The sequence below is a fragment of the Schistocerca piceifrons genome, chromosome 11, assembly GCF_021461385.2.
Source record: "Schistocerca piceifrons isolate TAMUIC-IGC-003096 chromosome 11, iqSchPice1.1, whole genome shotgun sequence".
NCBI lineage: Eukaryota > Metazoa > Arthropoda > Insecta > Orthoptera > Acrididae > Schistocerca > Schistocerca piceifrons.
Genome location: NC_060148.1, coordinates 168,123,735 through 168,145,305, shown reverse-complemented (window position 1 = coordinate 168,145,305; position 21,571 = coordinate 168,123,735). Strand labels below are relative to the sequence as shown.

The window sequence follows — 21,571 nt, the reverse complement described above, 5'->3', positions numbered from 1 at the left end:
AATGTATGCGTAGTGCAGCGACCTTTGTTTAGTTTTAGCTTGATATGTCACCTCTGCATCTATTATTAGTTGCTCTTTACATCCTCATTATTATTATTATCATCATCATCATCCCAAAGCATATTTTTTGTGTGACCAATATTCTCCGAATTGTGTTACTTTTAAATTATGTCAAACTTTCTTCAAAATAACAATAAAATTTGTTTAATTGCATAGATTAAAAAAAAATCTACTCACCAAGCGGCGGCAGAGCACACACACAAAAGACTTACGATAGGCAATCTATTGGAGCCAGTGGCTCCTTCTTCAGGGAGAAGGGTTGAAGGGGAAGGAAGAAGGGTGAAGGAAAAGGCCCTATTCTGTATCTTTCCGCCATTGTGCCGATCGTTTCGGCACTCACGGTCTAGTACTCGAATTAGAGTCCCTGCATTATTCAGTTTCAGTATGCATTTCGGTAGCGATACCGTTCGGGTCTAGGGAACAGAAGCGCTGTTGTCGGTTCGCGTCACGCAAGCCAATCAAAAGCGAGCGGCCGCGCATGCGCACTGGAGCGCACGCGGGGCCACGAACACACAGCGGCTAGCAGACGACACAGGCGCGCTATTCTTCCAAGTACCGAAAACTGTGTTCACGTCGCCACAACGCATGACGCCGCATTCCATCGAGCTGACGTGCCCGCCTTCATCGCCCTTGCCTCCTCCTCTCCTCCTTAACAGTATCAGGTGCAGATATCCATTTCCGTGATTCTCAGCTGAAATGCATAAAAATTTTTACAGTTTCTCTGACTGCATTTTTCTATGCTTGCATAATAACGATAGCAAATACGACTGTATTCTGCAGATTGTCGTAAATGCCGCATTATGTCATCTTATTCTCATTCACACTGACATCGTGTTTTGGATTTTATGTTTCGGAAAATGAGTTAGGAATAGTGTGTAGTACCACATTGTACTAATACATTTATAAAAACACCCGAAAAATTGATTCTCAGGGTTTCAAAGAATAAGAAGATAAACAAGAATGTGGTTATAACTCGCTCCTAGACATCCAAATGATTATGTAGCCCATTTCCCTATATGATACGTCAACGATTTGTGTCTTAAAAACAAAACTGAAAACAAAACGCATTTTCGAGAGCTCCTGCAGTTCGTCGAAGTGTATAACATGCATCTCACGAATGAAAATGTTTCGTATATGGTGCTACGGTCTAAAAATATTACGGCGGAGACCTTTCATCTCTGTCTACTGTGGTCGAGGATTCGATCGCAGGTAAATACTTGTGACAAGCAAATTCATGAAGATGATTGCTGCTAGTTACATACCCAGTAATTTAAATGGTGCTCTTAGATTCCTGTCTAGCCGCATACCCGGAAATCGCTACATGTTCGGAAAAAATGGTGAATTATTTCTGACAAGAAAAAATATAAAGGTCACTGTCGGTTGTTTCACTCACAGTAATTTCATCTCCAACAATTTCATATTTGGTATTTTAAATGCACAGAAATCACGAAATCATTATTGCACAAGTGCGCTATTACATGTAAGTAATAACGAATATTGCAGAAAAATCTTAACTTACACGAATAACAATGTCTCAGAATGTGTTGCATATATGAAGAGGAAAAAAAAATATTTATATACCCATCCGTGCGCGAACCTGCGTCCTTTCGCATCGCATCTCCGACGCGCCAACCACTTGGCCACGCCAACCAACAAACACAACGTACTCAAATCTCTTACTATTGCGTCGAGGAACGTAGTCTGATGTCGTTTCCAAACGGTGCTGCGAAAGTCATAATGCGTGATAGTTTCGAAGTTTTCCAATATCATGCTTCACATAATTGCTTTCCATTGTTGCTTGAATGTTGTAAACACGTTTCGATAGTTACTAACTAAACCATTTGTGGGAAAAAGTGCGCAAAGTCACTAGTAACGTCAATTCACACTCATGTAATATACGTAAGCAGAGCCGATGTTTTGATATTTAATGATCTTTAAACACTTATTTGCATAAAAATAACACGTATTTTGAGAGAATATTGACCGAAAACTTTTTTTGTGACGTATTCACAGTAACAACCTAAACTAACCATGTTTCTAACAATGCAAAATAGTCTATTATGAACTCACTTTCCAACTGGATGCGTCCTCTGGTGATTCTTTAGTAACACAATCACTAAATCCAAAGCTAAAACCGCTAAATATGTTTAAAATAACAAATTATAGGTGTACATAAATCACAGGTCGACAGGGCCAGACCGAAATCCAAAACCTCTCGGTCCAATTGTCGTAAAATCGGCGGGAGGACTGCTCGGTAACAAGTCTCAGACGCTTACTGAATTGGGTATTTCGATAAAGAACCGAAAATGACGTCACTACCGAGACTAACCTACTACACCGATCGATATGAACGATACAGAATGGGGCCCCTGGAGAGGTCTAGCAAAAGGGTAGATTATGAGGAAGTCACCCAGAACTGCGGGTCAAGGGAGACTTGTCGTACGGGATGAGAAGGAAAGACTGAGTCTTTAATAGATGCGATTCATCGTGGCATGAGAGGACAGTTTGGAGAGTTAAAAATCGTGAGAGTCGTAAAAAAAAAAAAGCATAGGGTGGGAAATATAGAAAAACCGAAGAAAAGCAACGAAAAAGGTCGGAAAAATTAGAAAAATTCGTACGGAAATGGTTAATAAGAGACAATGGGTGGGCGATCTATATTGCTGCGAAAAAATATCCTGTCATGACGTCTTTTCTAATACCGATTTTCGTGCCAGTAGACGGGTCCATTTTCACTTTCAATTTTATTTGTATATAGCAATTCCATTGTTATTTACTGATTTGCATTCAACAATTTACGGTTCATTATACTGCATGGCCTTATCCCGATAGTCTTTCACCGATTTATTCGCAAATTTGAGATCTATTTTCTTTTCCACTATCGGCTTATCTTGTTTATACGTAATTCTCTCACGTTTTTGCGCGTTTGTTTTTCGGCAAATCGCTCTAATCGACTTTGTCAAGTCAAGTAGTTTACATTTTCTTCTATAACTTTCGCTTTCTGTTTATCTAGGCTCCAAAATTTCGTCAGTTTTCACGACTTTCCAGATCGGTTTTTACCTTATTTCTTTTTGTGATCAATATAGATCACCCACTCATTCATTACCACGTATTAACGATTTCCGTACGAATTTTTCTAATTTTTATGACCCTTTTCGTTGCTTTTCTTTCGTTTTTTCATATTTTTTTACCACTCTCACTATTTTTAACTCTCCAAAGTGCCCTCTCTTGCCATAGTGAATCCCATCTCACATTAAAGAATCAGTCTTTACATCTCATCCCGTACGGCAAGTCCCCCCTGGTTCGCGGTTCTGGGTGACTTCCCCAAAATCTACCCCTTTTCCTAGACCTCTCCAGGCCATTTCCCTTGCCTTTCTTGCTTCCACCTCAACTCTTCTGCCTGAAGGAGTCACTGGCTGCAAAAACTTGCCTATCACAGCAGTCTTTTGCGTTTGTGTTCTGCTGCTGCTTTGCGAGTAGATTTTTTTACCTATCCAATTAAATAATTTTATCAATAATTGATTGTTTTTGTTGTTATAATAGAATTGGTTTGCGTATTTGGAGGTGGTGCCCAGTCACACATCTTGCCCCGGGTCCAGTCCCGGCTCCCAGTGGTGCAGACAAATTGTGACTTGTGCTTGGGTAGCTCAGTCGATAGAGAACTTGCCCACGAAAGGCAGAGGTCCTGAGCTTGAGTTTTCGTCTGGCACACAGTTTCAATCAGCCGAGAAGTTACAGAAGATCTGGGTTACAAATCACTTAAGTGTCCCATTTTAGCACATTTCTGAAACATGTGGGACCTGTAGGAAATAGGAGTAACAGGGGATAATAAAGATACACGAGTGTCACAGATTTTCTGGGCTCATGGGAGAATTTCATGCAAATGTTACAAAATTTAAATTAGCAGATTGTTCAGGATAGAAGCCAGTTATCTCGTACTTCTAAAGTTTCAAGAACCTGTATTAGATGAAGAATTTAGAGCTGCTCTCCAACTCTTTTATGTATAGCTTACGTAGACAGTGCGAAGACAAGATCTGACTAATTATACTGCATTTAAGCAGTCATTCTTTCTGCAGTCCGCACACGACTGGAACGGGGACGTACCCCATCACACGGTACACTGCCGGGCACCGTCTGCCGTGCATGTCACTGTGGCCTGCAGAGTATGTTTGTAGGTGGAGATGGTCCACACCACAGAACTTTCAGTGTCTTGATGCGTTTCAGTATGATTCAGTTGTTGCAGGAGAGAATGTCATTGTGATGTGCAGAGCTTCTCTGCGTGTCTGTGCAGACAATCTTGATCTTAGCCGAGACATTGCACTGCCGATAGTAAGTGAGGTGTTGCCTGTTCTGTTGTAGCTGATGCTGACATCCAGTATTGAGCCGACAGTCCCGGAGGGCACTGGCCACCATGGAAGATGAGGTGCCCGGAGCTGCCGAGGTAAGGCCCTCACTTTTGTCCCTTATTGAGCGCATCTGGTGGACGATTGTAAATTTGTGACTGGGTTCGGGACTTCTTACCGGAGTGAACACAACTGTGATTTTACGCTTGTAATCGACAGAGTGCCCCGGAGCTCAGCAACCGGCCGTATGCCACTTTTCTTCGACTTCCGGAATGCTTTTGATACTTTTCCACACTGTTGCTTGGTGAAAAAAACACTAGTTTATTGAGTTTTGGACCGTATTTGTGATTGGATTGAGAACCACCTTTCAGAGAGCACTCAACTCATCATTTTCAAAAAAACAAATTCAAAAGATGTAAAAGTTATTTCTGGTCTACTCGAAGGGAGTATTATAGGGCTGTTACAGTTTATATTAATGAGAACGTCAGATGCTCTGTGAAGCTATTTGCAGACGATACTGTCGAATATACACTGATCGGCCAGAACATTATGACTGTCCACCTGAGCGTAACAGCACAGCGTGTCGTGGTACGGAGGCAGTCGGCCCTCGGTAGGTCGCTGGAGGGAGCTGAGACCACATTTGCACACGCGAGTCGCCTAATTCCCGTAAATTCTGAGTAGGGGGGAGGGGCTCGGTGAGCTCTGAAACGACGTTCAATCGCATCGTAGATGTGTTCTATCGGGGTCAGGTCTGGTGACTTGGGGGACCAGCACGTCAATTGGAAATCGCCACTGTGTTCCTCAGATCACTCCGTCACTCTCCTGGAATTGTGACACAGTGCATTGTCTTCTTGAAAAATGTCACAGCACTCCGGAAACATTGTCGTCATGAAGGGGTGTATGTGGTTGGCAACCAGTGTACGATACTCCTCGGCTGTTATGGTGCCTTAGACGAGCTCTACTGGACCCACAGATGCCTGTGTGAATGTTCCCCAGAGTGTAATGCAGCTGCTGCCGGCACGTCTGTATCCCCCAATACTGGTGTCGAGGAGCTGTTCTCCTGGAAGAAGACGGATTCGCGCTCTTCCATTATATGTTATTTATATATATTATTTATTATTATATTTATTATATTATTTAATAATATTTGTTTTTGTGTAGATTCTATGTTATGCTGTCTCACATTAAGTGCGAATGAGTGGTTTTGGTCAAGCAGTGAAGCATCATCTATGAACATGTCTGAAAAGTTTTGGTAGTTATCAGTTGTAAATTGAGAACATATTTGAATATAGAAGAATTATGGAAACCGTGTTTAGTGATTTTGTAGTTAGTTGTTTAAATGTAGAGTTTCTCTTATAGCCTTCATCTGTCTGGAATCGGAAAAGAAGTCGGCAGTCAAGTATGTGGCGTGGCATAGCGGGACCACAATATCGAGAGAAAACGAGATGGCGACCGTGAAATTTCGAAAGGAAGGTGACTGTTATTACGGGGAACGAGTGAAGGCTCGGCATCTCACAATATGCTGATCACTTAAAATCAGCTCGCAACAAGAAGAACACCTCATCACACATCGACACAGTGAAGTGCCCAGGCACTTGTACACCACCTCTGTGCAGGTTTACTGCTTGTGTCCTTTCTTTATTGACTGTCTGGCAATGAGGGCCAAATTTGTGAATGTATTTCAATTGCAAATGGCTTCAACTATATATTGCATAATTGTGCATAATAAGGATTACAGAGTTAGTAAGAGGTAGTTTATAAATTCAGTTACTATCCAAGTACAGTGAGGTGGGTATTGTTATTTATTTACTTATTTATATTTCACAATTACAGCCTATTATCTGAAAAGCTAAAATAGGCCATACAAATCACATTTTCTTGCGTAATGATAAATTTATGCATTAACTATTTATTCCTGATATTTATATTTTAAAAATATTACAACTGCTTCTACTACTGGAAAACTGCAATAAACCCTTAAACAACTACCACCTACTAATACCACTATAAGCATAGCAGAATATGTCATGTGTCGGCTCATTTAGTCTGGTTCATTTAAGCAAAAGCCACTGTCCGCTACATTCTTCGGGCGTCGGGCAGCACGTCAGCAACGTTTGCACTGTAGCAAACAATACCAGCAATCACTGTTGTGGCTTAGAGTGCACACTTCCGTGATCACCTGTATCGACACAGTGTAAATTCTTGAGGCAACTGCTGACCTCAATTGTCTTCCTTCCAACTGTTGAGCATATTGTCTACGCAGGATGGCAGCATGCTGACATGATGTCGAATGCTTCGTGGAAATCTTCCTCGGCCTTCCTGGTTACTGCAGCTGCATTATGGTAAAAATATGGACCAGATCGACTTGCTCGCTAGTGCTGCTTTTCGGTAAAACATTCTTGATCGCTGACGGCTAATACCTGCCGCACCTGCGTAGAGCGGGCGGTTCGTCAGTGTCGCGTTTTCTGGAGCGCCCACACTGCCGCAGGCAGTCTGTCTTTTGATTTTGTATAGGTATGTAGCATACGTGCCGTGGCCGGTCAGGTAATATAGTAATCCACTCGATGGGTTAAGAAGTCTGATTTTTAGTCTCCTCCTGATGTTAGGGAGAAATTCATACGTTCTCCTGCCTGTATCTGAAATGTTCCATTCATTTTGTGAGAGTCGTAATAGGTCATCTTTCATTAAATTTTTTGTATTGGCTTCAGTTCCGTGCATCCATTTTACTTCCATTTGATTGCTTTCTTTAATCGGTAAAGGTCTCTCATTTTCCTGATTTCCAAGTCCAAATTCTCGGAATTACTAAGAAAGCATCATTCAGGCTAATGCATTAAGCACCTGTTCATATTAGTAACACTCCTCATTGAATTCTTCTCACTAATGAGGCTGGCTTCACTATCTGCAATCTGTGAGCCCAGACGCTCACACCATATCCTATGACCGATGATAAAATAGATCAGTGGTATGTTCAGATTGTTTACGAGGAAAGCCGAAATTGCCTGTTTGCACTTGTTATAATTTTGTTCATCACATTTGTAGCTTTTTTGCCAGTTTCCTCTATACGAAGTGCAAAGTTACGATGTTGGTCCAGAAATATCCCTAGATATCTTCTTACTGCACCTCTCCTAATCATCGAATCACTTAATTTTATTTTAGGGTTTCTTGCTAGGTTCCTTTCAGCAGGAAGTACATTGTTTTGTGATGTGCTAGTGACAATTTAGCACTTTGACACTAGCCCTCAAGTTCGTGGAATGCTGCATTACATTTGTCTTCTGTAATTCTTCTGGAACCACTGTGTAGAATGAACAACATGTCATCTCTAAATGGTAAATGTGAATTGGATATGGAGGTGACACGACAGTGCTGCATTTGGGTCTCGGCCACATAGCTCCCTAGGCCTGACACCTGTGGATTTCTTTCTACGAGGTTGTTTGAAAGACCTCAGGTACGTGCCTCTTGCACCAAAAACAGTTCTAGAACTCAGAATACGCATTTGTAAAACACTCTTGCGATGACTTCACTCATTCTTCAGAATGTATGGCATGAAATGAATTAGTTAGATGCAGACTGTGTGACCAAAGAGAGTCTATGGAATGCCTATATCATACACAAAACATTTGAACTTTCTTTTTCATTCTCTGTAATTTTTATCAATGCATCTCTACATGGTATATCACTTATGTGAGCGCTGATGAGCAGAAACATTATGTCCATGCAGAAACATTATGCCCATGTGCTTAGTAGCATATTGCACCACCTTTGAAATGGAGAACAGCAGTTAGCAGTCGTTTTCTGTGGCACAGGTCAGAGAAGTCCTCTGTTGTTTTCCAGAGGTATTTGACACCGGATGTCTGTCCACAGGTCACACAGTGCCCGTGGGCACGGAGCTGGTACCCGTTAGTGTCCCCGGTGCGGTTTGTGGATACGTAGCTAGTGCCTGGCAGTATTCCCGGTGTGTTTGCTGGGTCCGAGTCAGGTGAATGTGGTGGCTGAGACATCAGTGTGTGTTCACTATCCTGCTCTTCCAATTCTGTAGCACAGACAGTTATAATTACAGACGATGCCATTGCCATCACAGAAGGTATCGAGTGGGACGCAGGCGCTCTGCAGTGACGCTCACGTAGTCCACAACTCTTGTCGTGTCTTCAATTACGACATACGTTGCACAGAGCGAACTTCAATGTCTGCATAGCACAGTACTGCTCCCACCAGCCTTTGTCTGTAGTGTGGTGCACGTTTCGAGCATCAGATTGCCCGGACGGTGAAATGTGGCGTTGTCATAAGCACAATTGTCCACACTATAGTTAAGGACTGCTTTAGTGAGTACGTAGGCTTTCCCGGCGTAATAAGTCTTGAAAGTCTCTTCGGGTTTGCTGCCGGATCCTAAAATCGACTCGACTCGATATTTCGGCGATCCGACTGGTCGCCATCTTCGGGTAAATGCTGCTTCTGGTGACGAGTCCCACTGAGAACTGACTCCAGGCTGCAAATCGACGTCCTATATAGACTGCCAGTCAGTACACGGTGCGTGCACCGTCCGTCACGATTGCTGCCCTCCGAGACATGGAGGTGGCGCCGCCATTAGTGGAACACTGCCGGCAACGATATATCGCGCCCAGGGCCGCACCGAAGAATGTTCAATTTTGGTGTGAGATAATACAGGATTCCACGTCTTGCTAAGAGGAAACCCATTGTCTCTGTTGATTAAACTATCAGCAAACTTAATTTCATTTCAGGTTTTTGGAACAGTGTCTATATAGGAAGTCGATTCGCAGCCTGGCATCAGTTCTCAGAGGGACTCGTCAGCAGAAGCAGCATTTTCCTGAAGATGGCGACCAGTTGGATCGCTGAAATATAGAGTCGAGTCGATTTTAGGATCCGGCAGCAAACCCAAAGAGACTTTTTAGGACTACTTTTGATCTGTAACATCTGTAAATGAGAGTAATTGATTATTCCATAAGCAAATGTGGTTTGTGCACGACCAATGAAATAAAAGTTATAGAGTGTTTTATTAAGAGGGACGAATCGGAATTCAGCTCGACATTGGACACGAGAGGAACTGGTGCAGATCGTGTTGTGGCACTGCCGAATGCTCGTGGAGCGAGCCGAGTCGGTTGGCGGTGTGGGGTCGCAGTCTCACTGAGCGATGAGGTGGAGGAACGAGGCCACAGTAGAGGCAAACAAAAATTACATTGCAGGGGGCTCACAACTCTTTTGTGAGTACGTGCTTGGCTACCTGTGGGACCCCAGCCTTTACACTTTGCAGCATTACTTCCTTTCCGTGCTGGAAGCTTATATATTCACTCAGCCTCCACCCCTCGCCCCCTGCACCGCCCCCCCCCCCTCTCGGCCTTTCTATTGGGTGGTTTTCTTGGTGCAGACTCTGCTCGGACCTGGTTTGTAACTGGGACTCGACTTTCCGCTTCCATTGTTCTCTACAACGTTTCTTTAAATAAACGTGATTTCCTCACTGTTTGGCCTGCCACCAATTTTCAAAATTCTCCAGAAACGCGGATCGTGCAAAAACCCAATGTGGCGTATGCTCCACCTTTGTGCCTTTCCATCTTTGCACTCTTCCCTTTAATAAAGTAATGTACCCAAAATGCAGCACGCCAGCCGCCGCGTAGTGGGGCAGATTAGTGAAGTACCTGCTAGGTTGTAGCCCCGTGACCACGCAGGGATTGCACTGTCGGTGTCTAAGCTGAAAACTCCCACGTAAACCGTAAACCGTACCCATCGTGACGGGTACGTGGACTCCGAACGACGACCTGTGTGGCCGGGTAACTGTTGCTGAGTTTCAGCGGATGAAGGTATCTCCCTTATGCTGCTGTATGGGCCCAACATTCGATACGGATGGAAAGTCCTCTTTTAATGCAGAGAGATACAACCCTAAAATGTTCACTTCCATGGCTACGCTGTGGGAGGAACGTAGGGCTAAGCTGCAGGCTAAAAAATACTCCTGCCGATACTCGGTTTGCACGAGGATTGAGAGTGGTTCCTTCTCGGCCACAAAACCCTTATTCCTCGTGGTGAACATTGGAGTTAAGTTTGGGGAAGTGGCAGCCATCTCTAAAGCTTAAAGTGAGTCAGTTCTGATCAAAATGGCATCCCCTGCCCACTCACGGTGCTGCTCACTTCTAATGAGCTGGGTGACCTACCTGTGACTGTCACTTCCCGTAACAGTCTGAATGTTGTTCAGGACCTCATTTTCCGCCGAGAGCTGCTCTCGCAATCTGACGATGAGCTGCGTGCTAGCTTGGAGCGACGGTGTGTACACTTCTGTCCATCGTGTATGTAGGGGGCCGAAGGACAGTAGGGTCGCTACCGGTGTTTTTGTCTCGGCCTTTGACAGTGATTAATTGCCTGAAAAGTTCAAGGTGAGTGTTTGAAATTCGGGCACACGTCTTCGCGTTGCAGTGTAGAGATGGTAGCATCTGTAGAGATGGCGGATGAGCACTGCATGCAAACGCTCCCGGTGCCCCTCCTCCACTCTGTGTCAACTGTGGAAAGCACCATTCTCCCTGCTCACCAGATTGCACTGTTTTTCGGAAAGAGGAGAAAATACAAGAATAGAAGTGTATGGACAAAGGTAACTTGCCAAGAGGCCAAGAATAAGTATGAGTGAAACAATGTCATATGCTACAACTACGATGATGTCACCCCCCTTTCGCGATGGTAATCGTGCCCATTACACCTCTGACAGTGGGCCCTCGTGTCTACTTGACCACACCTCGCCCCCCTCCCCCAATGGTTGTGGGCTCTCCTCTTGCTGCTTCCCTGTCACCTACTTAGGGATTGATGGCTTGCCACCCACCAGGGACATTGGTCCCCACCTCCCAGTTCGAGATGACTCAACTGCTTCCAGCTTCTCTTGCCAGGAAGAGGTCTCTCGGGACACTTTCTTCCGAGGTGTCTGCCAGTCTACAACTGGACTTCAGCCAGTAGCCGAAGGAGCTACAGCTTGCTGGTCGCAGGTCTTCGTGATTGTCGTCTTTACCTGAAACTGATTCGAAGAAGCTCTGTGGACAGGAAAGACGACAAAAAGCCTCTGAGGAGGAGGACATTCAGGTTACTGGTCGCAGATCTTTGTGATTGTCGTCTTTACCTGAAACTGATTCGTAGAAGCTCTACGGAGAGGAAAGATGACAAAAACTCCCCTGAGGAGGAGGATATTTTGCTGGCTCCCACACAATCAGATCCCACCAGTTCCACTTCTGTGACCGATGCGGAGATTCCAGCAACCCCTGAGGCCCGGGTTCACACCGCGCAATGGAACCTGGAACCAAAGTACAGTATATTGAGGTCATAACCCCTCAACCTGTGGCAGCAAATGACTCTATGGCATAACCAGCCCCCTTGGTCTCTTCGTGGCCTCACAGCACATCAACAACATTGTTCTCCAGTGAAATTGTAGCGGGTTTTTCCACCACCTGGCTGAGCAGTGACATTTTTTTTAATTACTTCACTTGCCTTCTGCATTGCCCTTCAGGAGAGTTGATTTCCAGCAACACATATCCTGGTCCTATGTGGATATTGGGGATATGACAGGGTGTTAGGCGGAGTTTGCACATATGTTCTGGACGCTTTATATAGCAAACATGTGTATTTTAATAACCTTTGGGTAAGGGCACTACAGGATATTACCATTTGCAATGTTTACCTCCCTTCTAATGGTGGAGTGTGTCAGAACATATTGTTTGCGTGGGTTTCTCACCTGCCCACCCTCACCCCCACCTCGATCCTTGTGTTTCCTAATCTCAGGTGATTTCAATGCCTATCAGCCTCTGTAGGGTGGAACGATGATCGCAGGCCGCGGTAAAAGCCTCAAAGCTTACTGGCACAACTTGACCTTTGCTTTTTGAATATTGGTACCTCCACACAATTCTGTGTGGTGCACATAACTTTCTCAGCCATTGACCTCCCCATCTACAGTCCTTGTCTTCTAACATCCAGAATGACCTGTGTGGTAGTGACCACTTTGGGATCTTGCTGTCCCTGCCCAGATGGCCTCTCGACAGTGTTGACTGGGGTGCTTTCGCCTCTAATGTCATTCTCAGCTCCCTCCCCCTTGAAGATGACGATGAGGCAGTCCAGAATACAACTACAGCCATTCTTTTGGCAGCTGATTTACTGATCCCCTGTTCCTCGGGCCCGCTGCAGTGGAAGACAGTAACCCAGTGGTCATCAGAAATCGCAGAGGCCATTAGAGATTGTAGGTGGGCTCTCCAATGACTTAAGCAGCACCCACTGACAGAGTACCTCATTGCCTTCAAGTGGCTCTGTGCCCGGTTCTGCCACCTAGTAAAATGACGGAAGTGAGAATGCTGAGAACGGTACATTTCAACCGCCGGACCAGGTACCTCTCCTTCGCAGGTTTGGGCTACGATCAGACGTCTTTATGGATACCGGACACCTCCAGGTGTACGTCGTATTATCTCGAATGACACTGTTTACACTGAACTAGACACTGTCGCCAAACATTTTGCTCTGCATTACGCTCGAGTCTCAGTGTCTGACAATTATCAACTTGCCTTTCGTGTTCTAAAACAGTGGGTGGATTAAAAGTAGTTAACCTATACTACACGCCACCCGGAGCCGTACAATGTTCCATTCGGTGAGTGGGAATTTGTCAGTGTCCTAGATCACTGCCCTGATACAGCCTTAGGTTCTAGTTTGCATTCACAACCAAATGATCAGTCACCTACTGGTGGATTGTCACTGTTGTATCCTCGCCATCTTTAACCACATCTGAAATGCAGGCGAGTCCCCGTCGCAGTGGCGAGAAAGCGTTTGTCCCAATGCTGAAACTGGTTAAGCACCCTCAACAGATGGACCGTTATCACCCGATAAGTCTCACCAGCATTCTCTGTAATTTGCTCAAATGCACGGTGAGTCGGTGGCTGTGTCGGCTCCTGGGGTCTCGGGGTCTTCTGGCTCCGTCCCAGGGTGGTTTAAACCAAGGCTGTTCCACTACTGATAATCTGATTTACCTGGAGTCTGCCATCTGAACAGCTTTTGCCCAGTGTCAACAACTTATAGCCATCTTCTTCCACCTGCAAAAGGCTTACGACACCACGTGGCGACACCACGTCCTCGCTACCTTACACTACCCCTGTGGTGTCGGGGGCTGGAATGGACCCGCAGCCATTCCCTGCCTGTCGTAAGATGTGACTAATAGGACTCTCTTTATTTGGTCGCTTTTCTATCTTGACTATTCTTTGGACGTTTGAAGGTTTTTGCTCTTTTCGCGTTTTTACATTTGTTCCCTCTCTCTGTTTATGGCTTTTTAAATTGTGGTCCACATTGTGGGTTTGACCTCCACTTTCCAAAGCGCGGGCCATTGCTGGAAGCATGTCTCACTGTGCTGCATCAACTCTTCACTGCACGCAGTGCACCTCCCTATCGTGTGGATCTGTCCTCGCAACTGAAATCCGGCGTGGTAGCAAGTCTACCGTGGTGGCGTTGTCGAGTACCCTTTGAGTGGTAGCCCCTTGACGACACAGGGATTGCAGTGCCGATGTCTGAGCTGTAACCTCTCCCTGTCAGTCAAGCAATAGCTACTTATACACTTCGGTGTACCGGGACTCCGGGCAAAGGCCAATGCGTCAGTGGCCGTGCCAACAGGGCGTCTCGACAATTGGGAATAGTGATTTTAATAGAGAGCTATACAATCCTGTGGCATTTCCGTCTTTGACCGTGCCTCGGGATGAGGGGCGGGTAAGGAGAAATGAAAGTGCGCAGTTTGCCGAGTTCTCGGCTTGCTCCCGAACTGACAACAGATTGTTCACTATGAGGAAGCCTTTGTTTTTCATTGGAAATATTTGAGATCAGTTTGGGAAGGTTGCTGCTTTAGACGAGATGAGAAATGGATCTTTGCCAATCAAAACATCGCACGCCAACCAATCGCGGGCTCTTCAGACTTGTGTCAGGAAAGGAGATATATCGGTCACCATTTCTCCTTGTACCGAGCTCAACAGAATTCGAGGTGGTGTCTTCTGTCAGGACCTAATGTTACAAACTGATGAAGAGCTGCATACCAGTCTGTCACAGTATGGAGTCCATTTTATTTGCCGCACCTAGAGGGGACCCGAGGATAATACAGTGACACCAGAGCTTTTATCCTAGCCTTCAAAGGCAATATTCCTGCTAAGAAGGTTAAGGTATTGCATTATAGGTGTGATGTCAGGCCTTATTCTTCTCCTCCGACGAGATGTTTCAGGTGCCAAAGATTCAGACACGTGTCCTTCCCTGTTCTAATAAGACTATTTATAGGATTTGTCGTTTGGCATCCCGTGAGGACAGCCTTTGTGACTAACCGCCTCAATTTGTCAACTCTCCGGAACAGCACCCTCCTCGTTCACTGCATTGTCAGTGTTCGAGAGTGAGAAGAAAATTCGAGAGTGTAAAATACTTGACTGCCTGTCTTATCAAGATATAAAGAAAATGTTTGAAGGACTTCATCTGACCAACATGGTCTCAAATTTTCGACTGTTGCAGTCCATTAGATACGGTCTCGCACAACGTCATCTGGCCCTGGTCATTTTCTGGGAACTGCTCAACAGTTGGAGGAGGGAATGTTAGTTCACTTGCCCTCTACACCTATTGTACTGGTGGTTCCCACACCACTGGTGCGGCCAGAGATGCCTATTCATCCTCTGGCATCGTCAGGGATGAGAATAACTGTCAAAGTGCCCCCCTCTCAAGATGAGGACCAGCAGTCACAGGCTGTGGGCCGGGGAAGATAAAATGGGGAAACTGAAGTTTCACAAGGATAAGAAGGATAAGCAAAAGGATAAACTACTTTCTGAGGCCTCAGATGTTCTGCTCCCCATCCTTGCAGCGGTCGAGCCTGTACAAGCCGATGACAGATTGCCCAGTCAGGTGGACTACGACCTGGTAGCGAAGTAATCACAGCCATCTTCTCCATTTGCCACTATCTCAGACATGTCTCCAGCGCTCCTTCAATGGAACTGTAACAGCTATTATTGCAATCCGACCGAACTCTACCATTTACTGCCTACTGGTTCCGTAGTTAGCATACCACTTCAGTAAATACAGTTTATAGCACCACACTTCCTGCTCTGAAAAACTACAAACCCTACTCTACCAACTGCATAAATGTCGAGAGAGTGTGTGGTGGGGTCTGTACCCTCGTATGCTCTATTATTTTCAGTGAGCTGGTGCCCCTTACCACTGCACTAGAGGCCATGGCCGTTAGTGTCTACCTGTCAGTTTAGGTGACAATGTGCAATGTTTATCTACCCCAGACGGATTTTTCCACTATTGTGAGCTGTTACAGTTACTGGAACAGCTAGCTCCCACCTTCCTCTTACTGCACACAATCGTCTGTGCTGTGGCCGAGTACTATAACACCTCCCTTCAGTACTGGACGTTTGCGTATTCAACACTGGAGCTGCAACACATTTCAGTGTGGCCCAATGAACATGTGGATCATACTCGACCACTGATGTCACAGTTTGCAGCCTGCGTATCTTACCCCTGATTCAGTGGCGCGTCCGTAGTGATCTTTGTGACGGCGCCCATTTTCCTATCGTTCTCCCCGTCTCCACTCTCAGACATGTGGAATATGCTCCACATTGGTTGCTTCAGAAAGTTGACTGGCAGGCTTTCCACAGCCAGTTTTGTAGCCAGTCCTGCGGTGGATATCAAAACAATGTGGTATAGGATACTACTGATACTATTACTTGTGCTGCAGCAGCAATGAACCCCTACTCCTCCGGCTCGTCCCGCCGACCACTGGTGCTGTGGTGGTCTGAAGATATAGCCACAGTTGTCAGGGAACACTGCACGGCACTTCGACAGCACAAGCGTCGTACCTCTATGGGTAATTTATTAGCATTCAAGAGACTTTGGGTGAAAGTGTGGTTTTTAATAGAGAAAAGGAAGCAGGAGTGTTTGGAACAATATCTATCCTCTATGCGACCCCACACCCCATCGTCCCAAGTAAGAACTAAACTGCCGCATTTGCGGCCATCCACCACTGTGAGGGTTCATTTATATTTTAAGTTCCTCATTATAATCTTTAGCTTAGAGTAGTCTGTGTACCCTGAACTTGTTAACTATTCTTCTTATCTGTATAGTAACTTAACTTTTACTAAAAACCAGGACTTGGCAAGTCTGATCTTCTAAGGTTTTTATTTCACCTTTAAAGACAACGCATTTTTTAAAAAAAAATTTATTTTTTTATTTTATTTTTTTTATACTCAATACATACATATGTACATTAATAATATGAACTTCTGGCCGTTGTTATTCCTTGACAGTGTGGATGGGTGGATGGCTTAGAAGACTCTTTGCTGCCTTTGACCGCTTTGCCCATAAAGACTCCAACTATGTCTTCAACAGTCTTGTAACAGTATGGAGACCAGGCAGAATACCTCATGCAAATAATAAAATACACAAAACTGGACTTGACCCCTAATAAATTGTTTTACATAATAATTAAAACTTTATATTCTGAACAATTATTCTGGATAATAAAAATACATATAATTGTACTAATAAAGCTTGTTCATTTATACTCAAAATTAGTGCAAGATTTCACTTCCACTCAACAAAATTATTTATTTCCCAACTTTGGCTACACATTATGGGGAAAATCTAGTACCCTCACACCGCCCACGGCAGTTCCTGGCATCCTCGTCATTAACATCGGCACTTACCCCGTGGTACTTGCCGAATGTATTGTGGCACACTTCGCTGGAGTGTGCCGCACAGCTCTCTATCATACATTTTTCTTTTAGTGAATGGGAGCTTCGCAGTACTTTGGCATAGTGTCGAGATACAGCCCTTGGACCCTATGAAATCCACAACCGAATGCTCAAACATCTTTGTGCTGAGAGCACGAAACAGATTCTCAGGCTTTTTAATTGAATTTGGTGGGAAGGAGAATTTCCCTCTCAGTGGTAGGAAGGTACTATTATTCCTGTCCTGAAACCAGGAAGGGACCAACATATTTTATCTAACTACTGGCCAATCTCACCAACAAATGGGCTACGTAAGCGATTCAAACGAACAGTCAACCGCCATTTTTGTCGGTGTCTCGAAGCCATATTGCGACTCCAAAATGGCTCTCGGGCTTTCTGTCCACCGCAGATCGTCTGGAACCTGCAGTGCACAATGCTTTTGGTCATCACCAAGATCTGTTTGCTGTGTTCTTTGACCTACACAACTATGTACACTGCACAGGTGGGGATTCTGGGCCAGTTTGGGCATTTTTATCCAGACTTTTTCCCATCTCTCCGACTTTTTCAGGTCCAGATAGGTTTAACTGTCAGCAACCGATATGTACAGGAAACTGATGTCCCGCAGGGCTCGGTTCTGAGCGTAATGCCGTTTGCTATTACCGTGAATGGTATCGTAAATGCAGTAGGCCCCACAGTTGTCTCCGGTAATGTATGTGGGAGATCTTTGTCTGTACGATGCCTCTGCATCACTGTGCACCGCTAGGTGCCAACTTCACTACGGGGGCTGTCTGTAGAATACATCACTGGGCCCTGAATCGTGACTATCAATTTTCTCCTGCAAGATCACGAGTTGTGTATTTTTGCCAACTCCAGACTGTGGACCTGCACCCAGAAATTTATCTCGGTGACTAGTTACTTGACGTCATTAAAACTTATAAATTCTTAGGTATTAGGACGACAAGGTAATTCGGCTGCCACACGTCAGCTGGCTCGAGGCAACTTGCACGACAGAGCTAAATGTTATCCGTTTTCTTAGTAACTCTTCGTGGGGTGCGGATCCCGTAGTTCTTTTGAGATTTTGCAAAGTGTTGATCTTATTGCAGCTGGACTATTAACGCGGTGCCAATGGGTCGGCAGCACCACCTGTACTGAGCTTGCCGGACCCTGTTGACCACACTGGGGTGCAGTTGGCAATGCGGGGGCTTCTGTACGAGCCCAGTTCACAGCCTCCCAGTGACAGCTAGTGTCCCACCCCAGCGGGTTTGATGACAGCAGCTTCTGGCAAATCTTTCAGCTGCCTTCTCACAGAAGTCACTTAATTCTGTTCCACGACCGACAGTTCTGACTGTTTGTGCATCGCCCAGAACTGGGTAGACCAGCTTGGATCCGACTCGATACTCTACTGAAGGAACTCCGACAGCCTCCGCCTGTCTCTGTTCTTAGGCCTCCCACTCGATACGCCGTGTTGTCTGTTCCCTGTCCTGTCATACGGGTGGGCCTCGTTTGTGGCCCAGGGAGGATGCCGATCCTAACATTCGGCGACACCTGTATCATTCTATCCTCCGTGTTTATTTTATTTTAGTACGATTCTACACAGACGGATTAAAAGTCGAGAACGGGGTCGGTTATGCTTTTGCACTTGCGAGGGAACACGAGAAGCACTCTCTGCCGAGTGCCGTGCAGTGTATACACTGCGGAGTTGGTTGCCACGTCTCCCACTTTGCGGTCCGTCAAATCCCTGGCCGCGATGAACTTTCTGCTCTGTAATAAATCCGTGGGATGCTTAAAAGGCATATCCCTGTGCTATCCCAAAAACCTTTTTGTCACCAGCTTTCAGGACCTATTGGTTGACCTCTACATGTGTGGAAGGACAGTGATGTTCATCTGGACAATGAGTCAAATAGGTATTTCAGGAAATTAACTTGCGACTGCCTTGCTGAAGATGCTTCAGGAGATGAACTGGATATCGGAATACCGAGCACCGACTTACGATTACAACTTCGACTCTGTGTTTTGAGGCTCTGGGAATTGCAATGGTAGGCTACTATGGCCCAAACAAGTTGAGAGCTTTTAAAGGTTCCAGCAAGATGCGGCATACATATTTCCAGGTCTCTTGGGAAGAAGCTGTTGTGTCGTGCCGACTACAAGTCGGCCGTACGAGACTGACCCACGGGTTCCTCCTGTTCAGGAGGATCCTCCTCCCTGCAGCTGCGGCAGTCTACTGGCGGTAGCAGGCGTTCCCGTAGAGTGCGCCCAGCTGGTCGATCTGCGGCACGCTCTCGGCTTGCCTACCGCACTACCTCAGATGCTTGCAGATGGTGACGCAGCCACTACGAAAGTGTTCCTTGTCCTGAGGGAGACCAGTTTTTGCAGTAAACTGTAACACTCCTCCACTTTCTGTGTTAGGAGTGGTTGCTGGGAGAGCTGCGCCCCCCCCCCCCCCCCCCCCCCCCGCCCCCCCTGCAGTGGGCACCCCCAGTGTGACTGCAGGTTACTTGCCTCGCCCTCTACTTGTGCCTTTGAACCTCTTGTGCAAGATGCTACCTGACTTATCACAATTTTCTTTTACTTATCATATTCTAACTGCTGTAACACCGTTTTTTAAACTCTTTGACCTGCTTATATAGTTTGAGCAGCCGAGTCCCCACTTTTTTCGCTTTTTACCTTTTTACATGTTTCTCTCACAAAACAAAAGGACCGATGACCCAGTAGTTTAGTCCCTTTAAACATATAATCGTTGTGCTACCTTACAAAAGTGCAGTCTCCAGGGTCCATTACCGATTTCTATCCAAAACTTCCTGTTGTGCCATACATTCTGGGTTTGAGACTGCACTTCCCACAGTACTCCCGTGCCTGAGCAAATGGGGTCCCGCAGGGCTCTGTACTGAGTATCCATTTCTTCGTAGCAGCCGTGAGTGGTGTAGCAGCAGCTGTAGGATCCCTTGTACGCTGGTGACTTTTGCCTCTACTTTTGCTCCTTTAGGGTGGGTGTCGCTGCAAGGCACTGTACAAAAGTCGCATTCCTCACCCCTCACTCACGGTTCGTGTACTTCTGTCCGTGTTGTACCATTCACCCGTAACCAGAACTTTATCTCGACGACTGACTACTCGATGTGGTGGAGACTTACCACTTTTTGACACGGATTCCCAATCCATGCCAGCTTAAGTGAAAGCGCTAGCTGCACCCTAATACAGTTTGATGCCTTAGTAACACGGACAGGGGTGCACATCGCACTACCCTTCTGCAGCTTCACAAAGTGCTGTACAATCCCATTTCAATTGTGGGAGTCTGGTGTACGGCTTGGCTTCGCCTCAGTGTTGCGGGTACTGGATTCGATACACCATTGTGGGGTTCAACTTGCGATTGGAGCCTTTCAAACTAGCACTGTGAGCAGCTTACTGGTAGATTTGGCTCCAGTGTGGATCAGGTGCTGACAACAGCTCGTCAATTACACTACCCACATTCGCAGCTCCTCGAAGCATCCGAACTACCGTCTCCGCTTTCCAAACGTGGAAATACATCTCTGGCAACGGTGGCAGAGATCGGGGATTACGATCGCAATCCACATTCGATCCCTCCTCCCTGAACTCCAGTTGTTTCCTCGCCAGTTTCTCTTCCAGGTCCACTCACGTACACCTCTGTGGTCCATCTGTCGGCCACAGCTTCATTTCGACGTATCTGACGGTCCGAAAGACTCGGTGCCTCCCGAGGCCCTCTGCTGACAATTTTTCTCCGCAGCTGGTGCATTCTGGGCTTTAGAAGTGATCTATACTGACGACTCGACAGTTGCCAGTGCCGTGGGCTTTGTTTGTATTTACGAGGGACATACTGAACTGTGCTCCTCGCCTAATGGCCGTATTTGTTTTCACTTCGGAGTAGGTAACCATCTCTCGAGCATATTTGTTCCTACACTGGTGGGGTCCTTTCTCCTCTACAGTGACTCCTCGAGCAGTCTGCGAGCTCTCGACCAGTGTTACCCTCACCGCCCCTCGGTCATCACTATCCAGGATCTCCCGTATGCCCGCAAACACTGCGGCCGCTCGGCGACATATATCGGGATCCTGAGGAATGAACTTGCCGATAGCCTACCCGAACTGGCTACCGGTAAACAGACTCTCGATATCGGTATTCCAGAAACAGACCTCCGATCGGTATTAGTCCGTCAAGTTTTAGGGATGTGAAGTACAGAATGGCTCACCAAACAAACTGTGGGTGACAGAGGAGACTACAGACCTGTGGAGGTCCTCTGTGCGAGCCTCTCGCAAGGACTCTACTGCCCTCTGCTGGTCCCACGTCAGCCGTACTTGGCCGACTCGTGGCCTTCTCCTCCGTTGCGGGGATCCACCCCACTGTCGTCGTGGCTCCCGTTTGACGGTGTCCCACATTTTGCCGGTCTGTCCCAGCACGGCCGCCCTGCAGCAGACTATCAAGTCTCCCTGACTCGCTGCCCTCGGTGCTGGGAG

At 46.1% G+C, this 21,571-nt stretch overlaps 1 protein-coding gene across 2 annotated transcripts in view; it reads left to right on the top strand.

Annotated features, from left to right (window-relative positions):
• LOC124719985 (zinc finger protein OZF-like) overlaps nucleotides 1-21,571 on the top strand; it is a 161,316-nt gene that overhangs the window by 50,571 nt on the left and 89,174 nt on the right. For both annotated transcript variants that reach the window (XM_047245212.1, XM_047245211.1), the window contains exon 2: nucleotides 4,417-4,498. In XM_047245212.1, coding sequence (XP_047101168.1) covers nucleotides 4,469-4,498 — 30 coding nt within the window. In that variant the 5' untranslated portion in view covers nucleotides 4,417-4,468. The remainder of the gene's footprint in view (nucleotides 1-4,416; nucleotides 4,499-21,571) is intronic.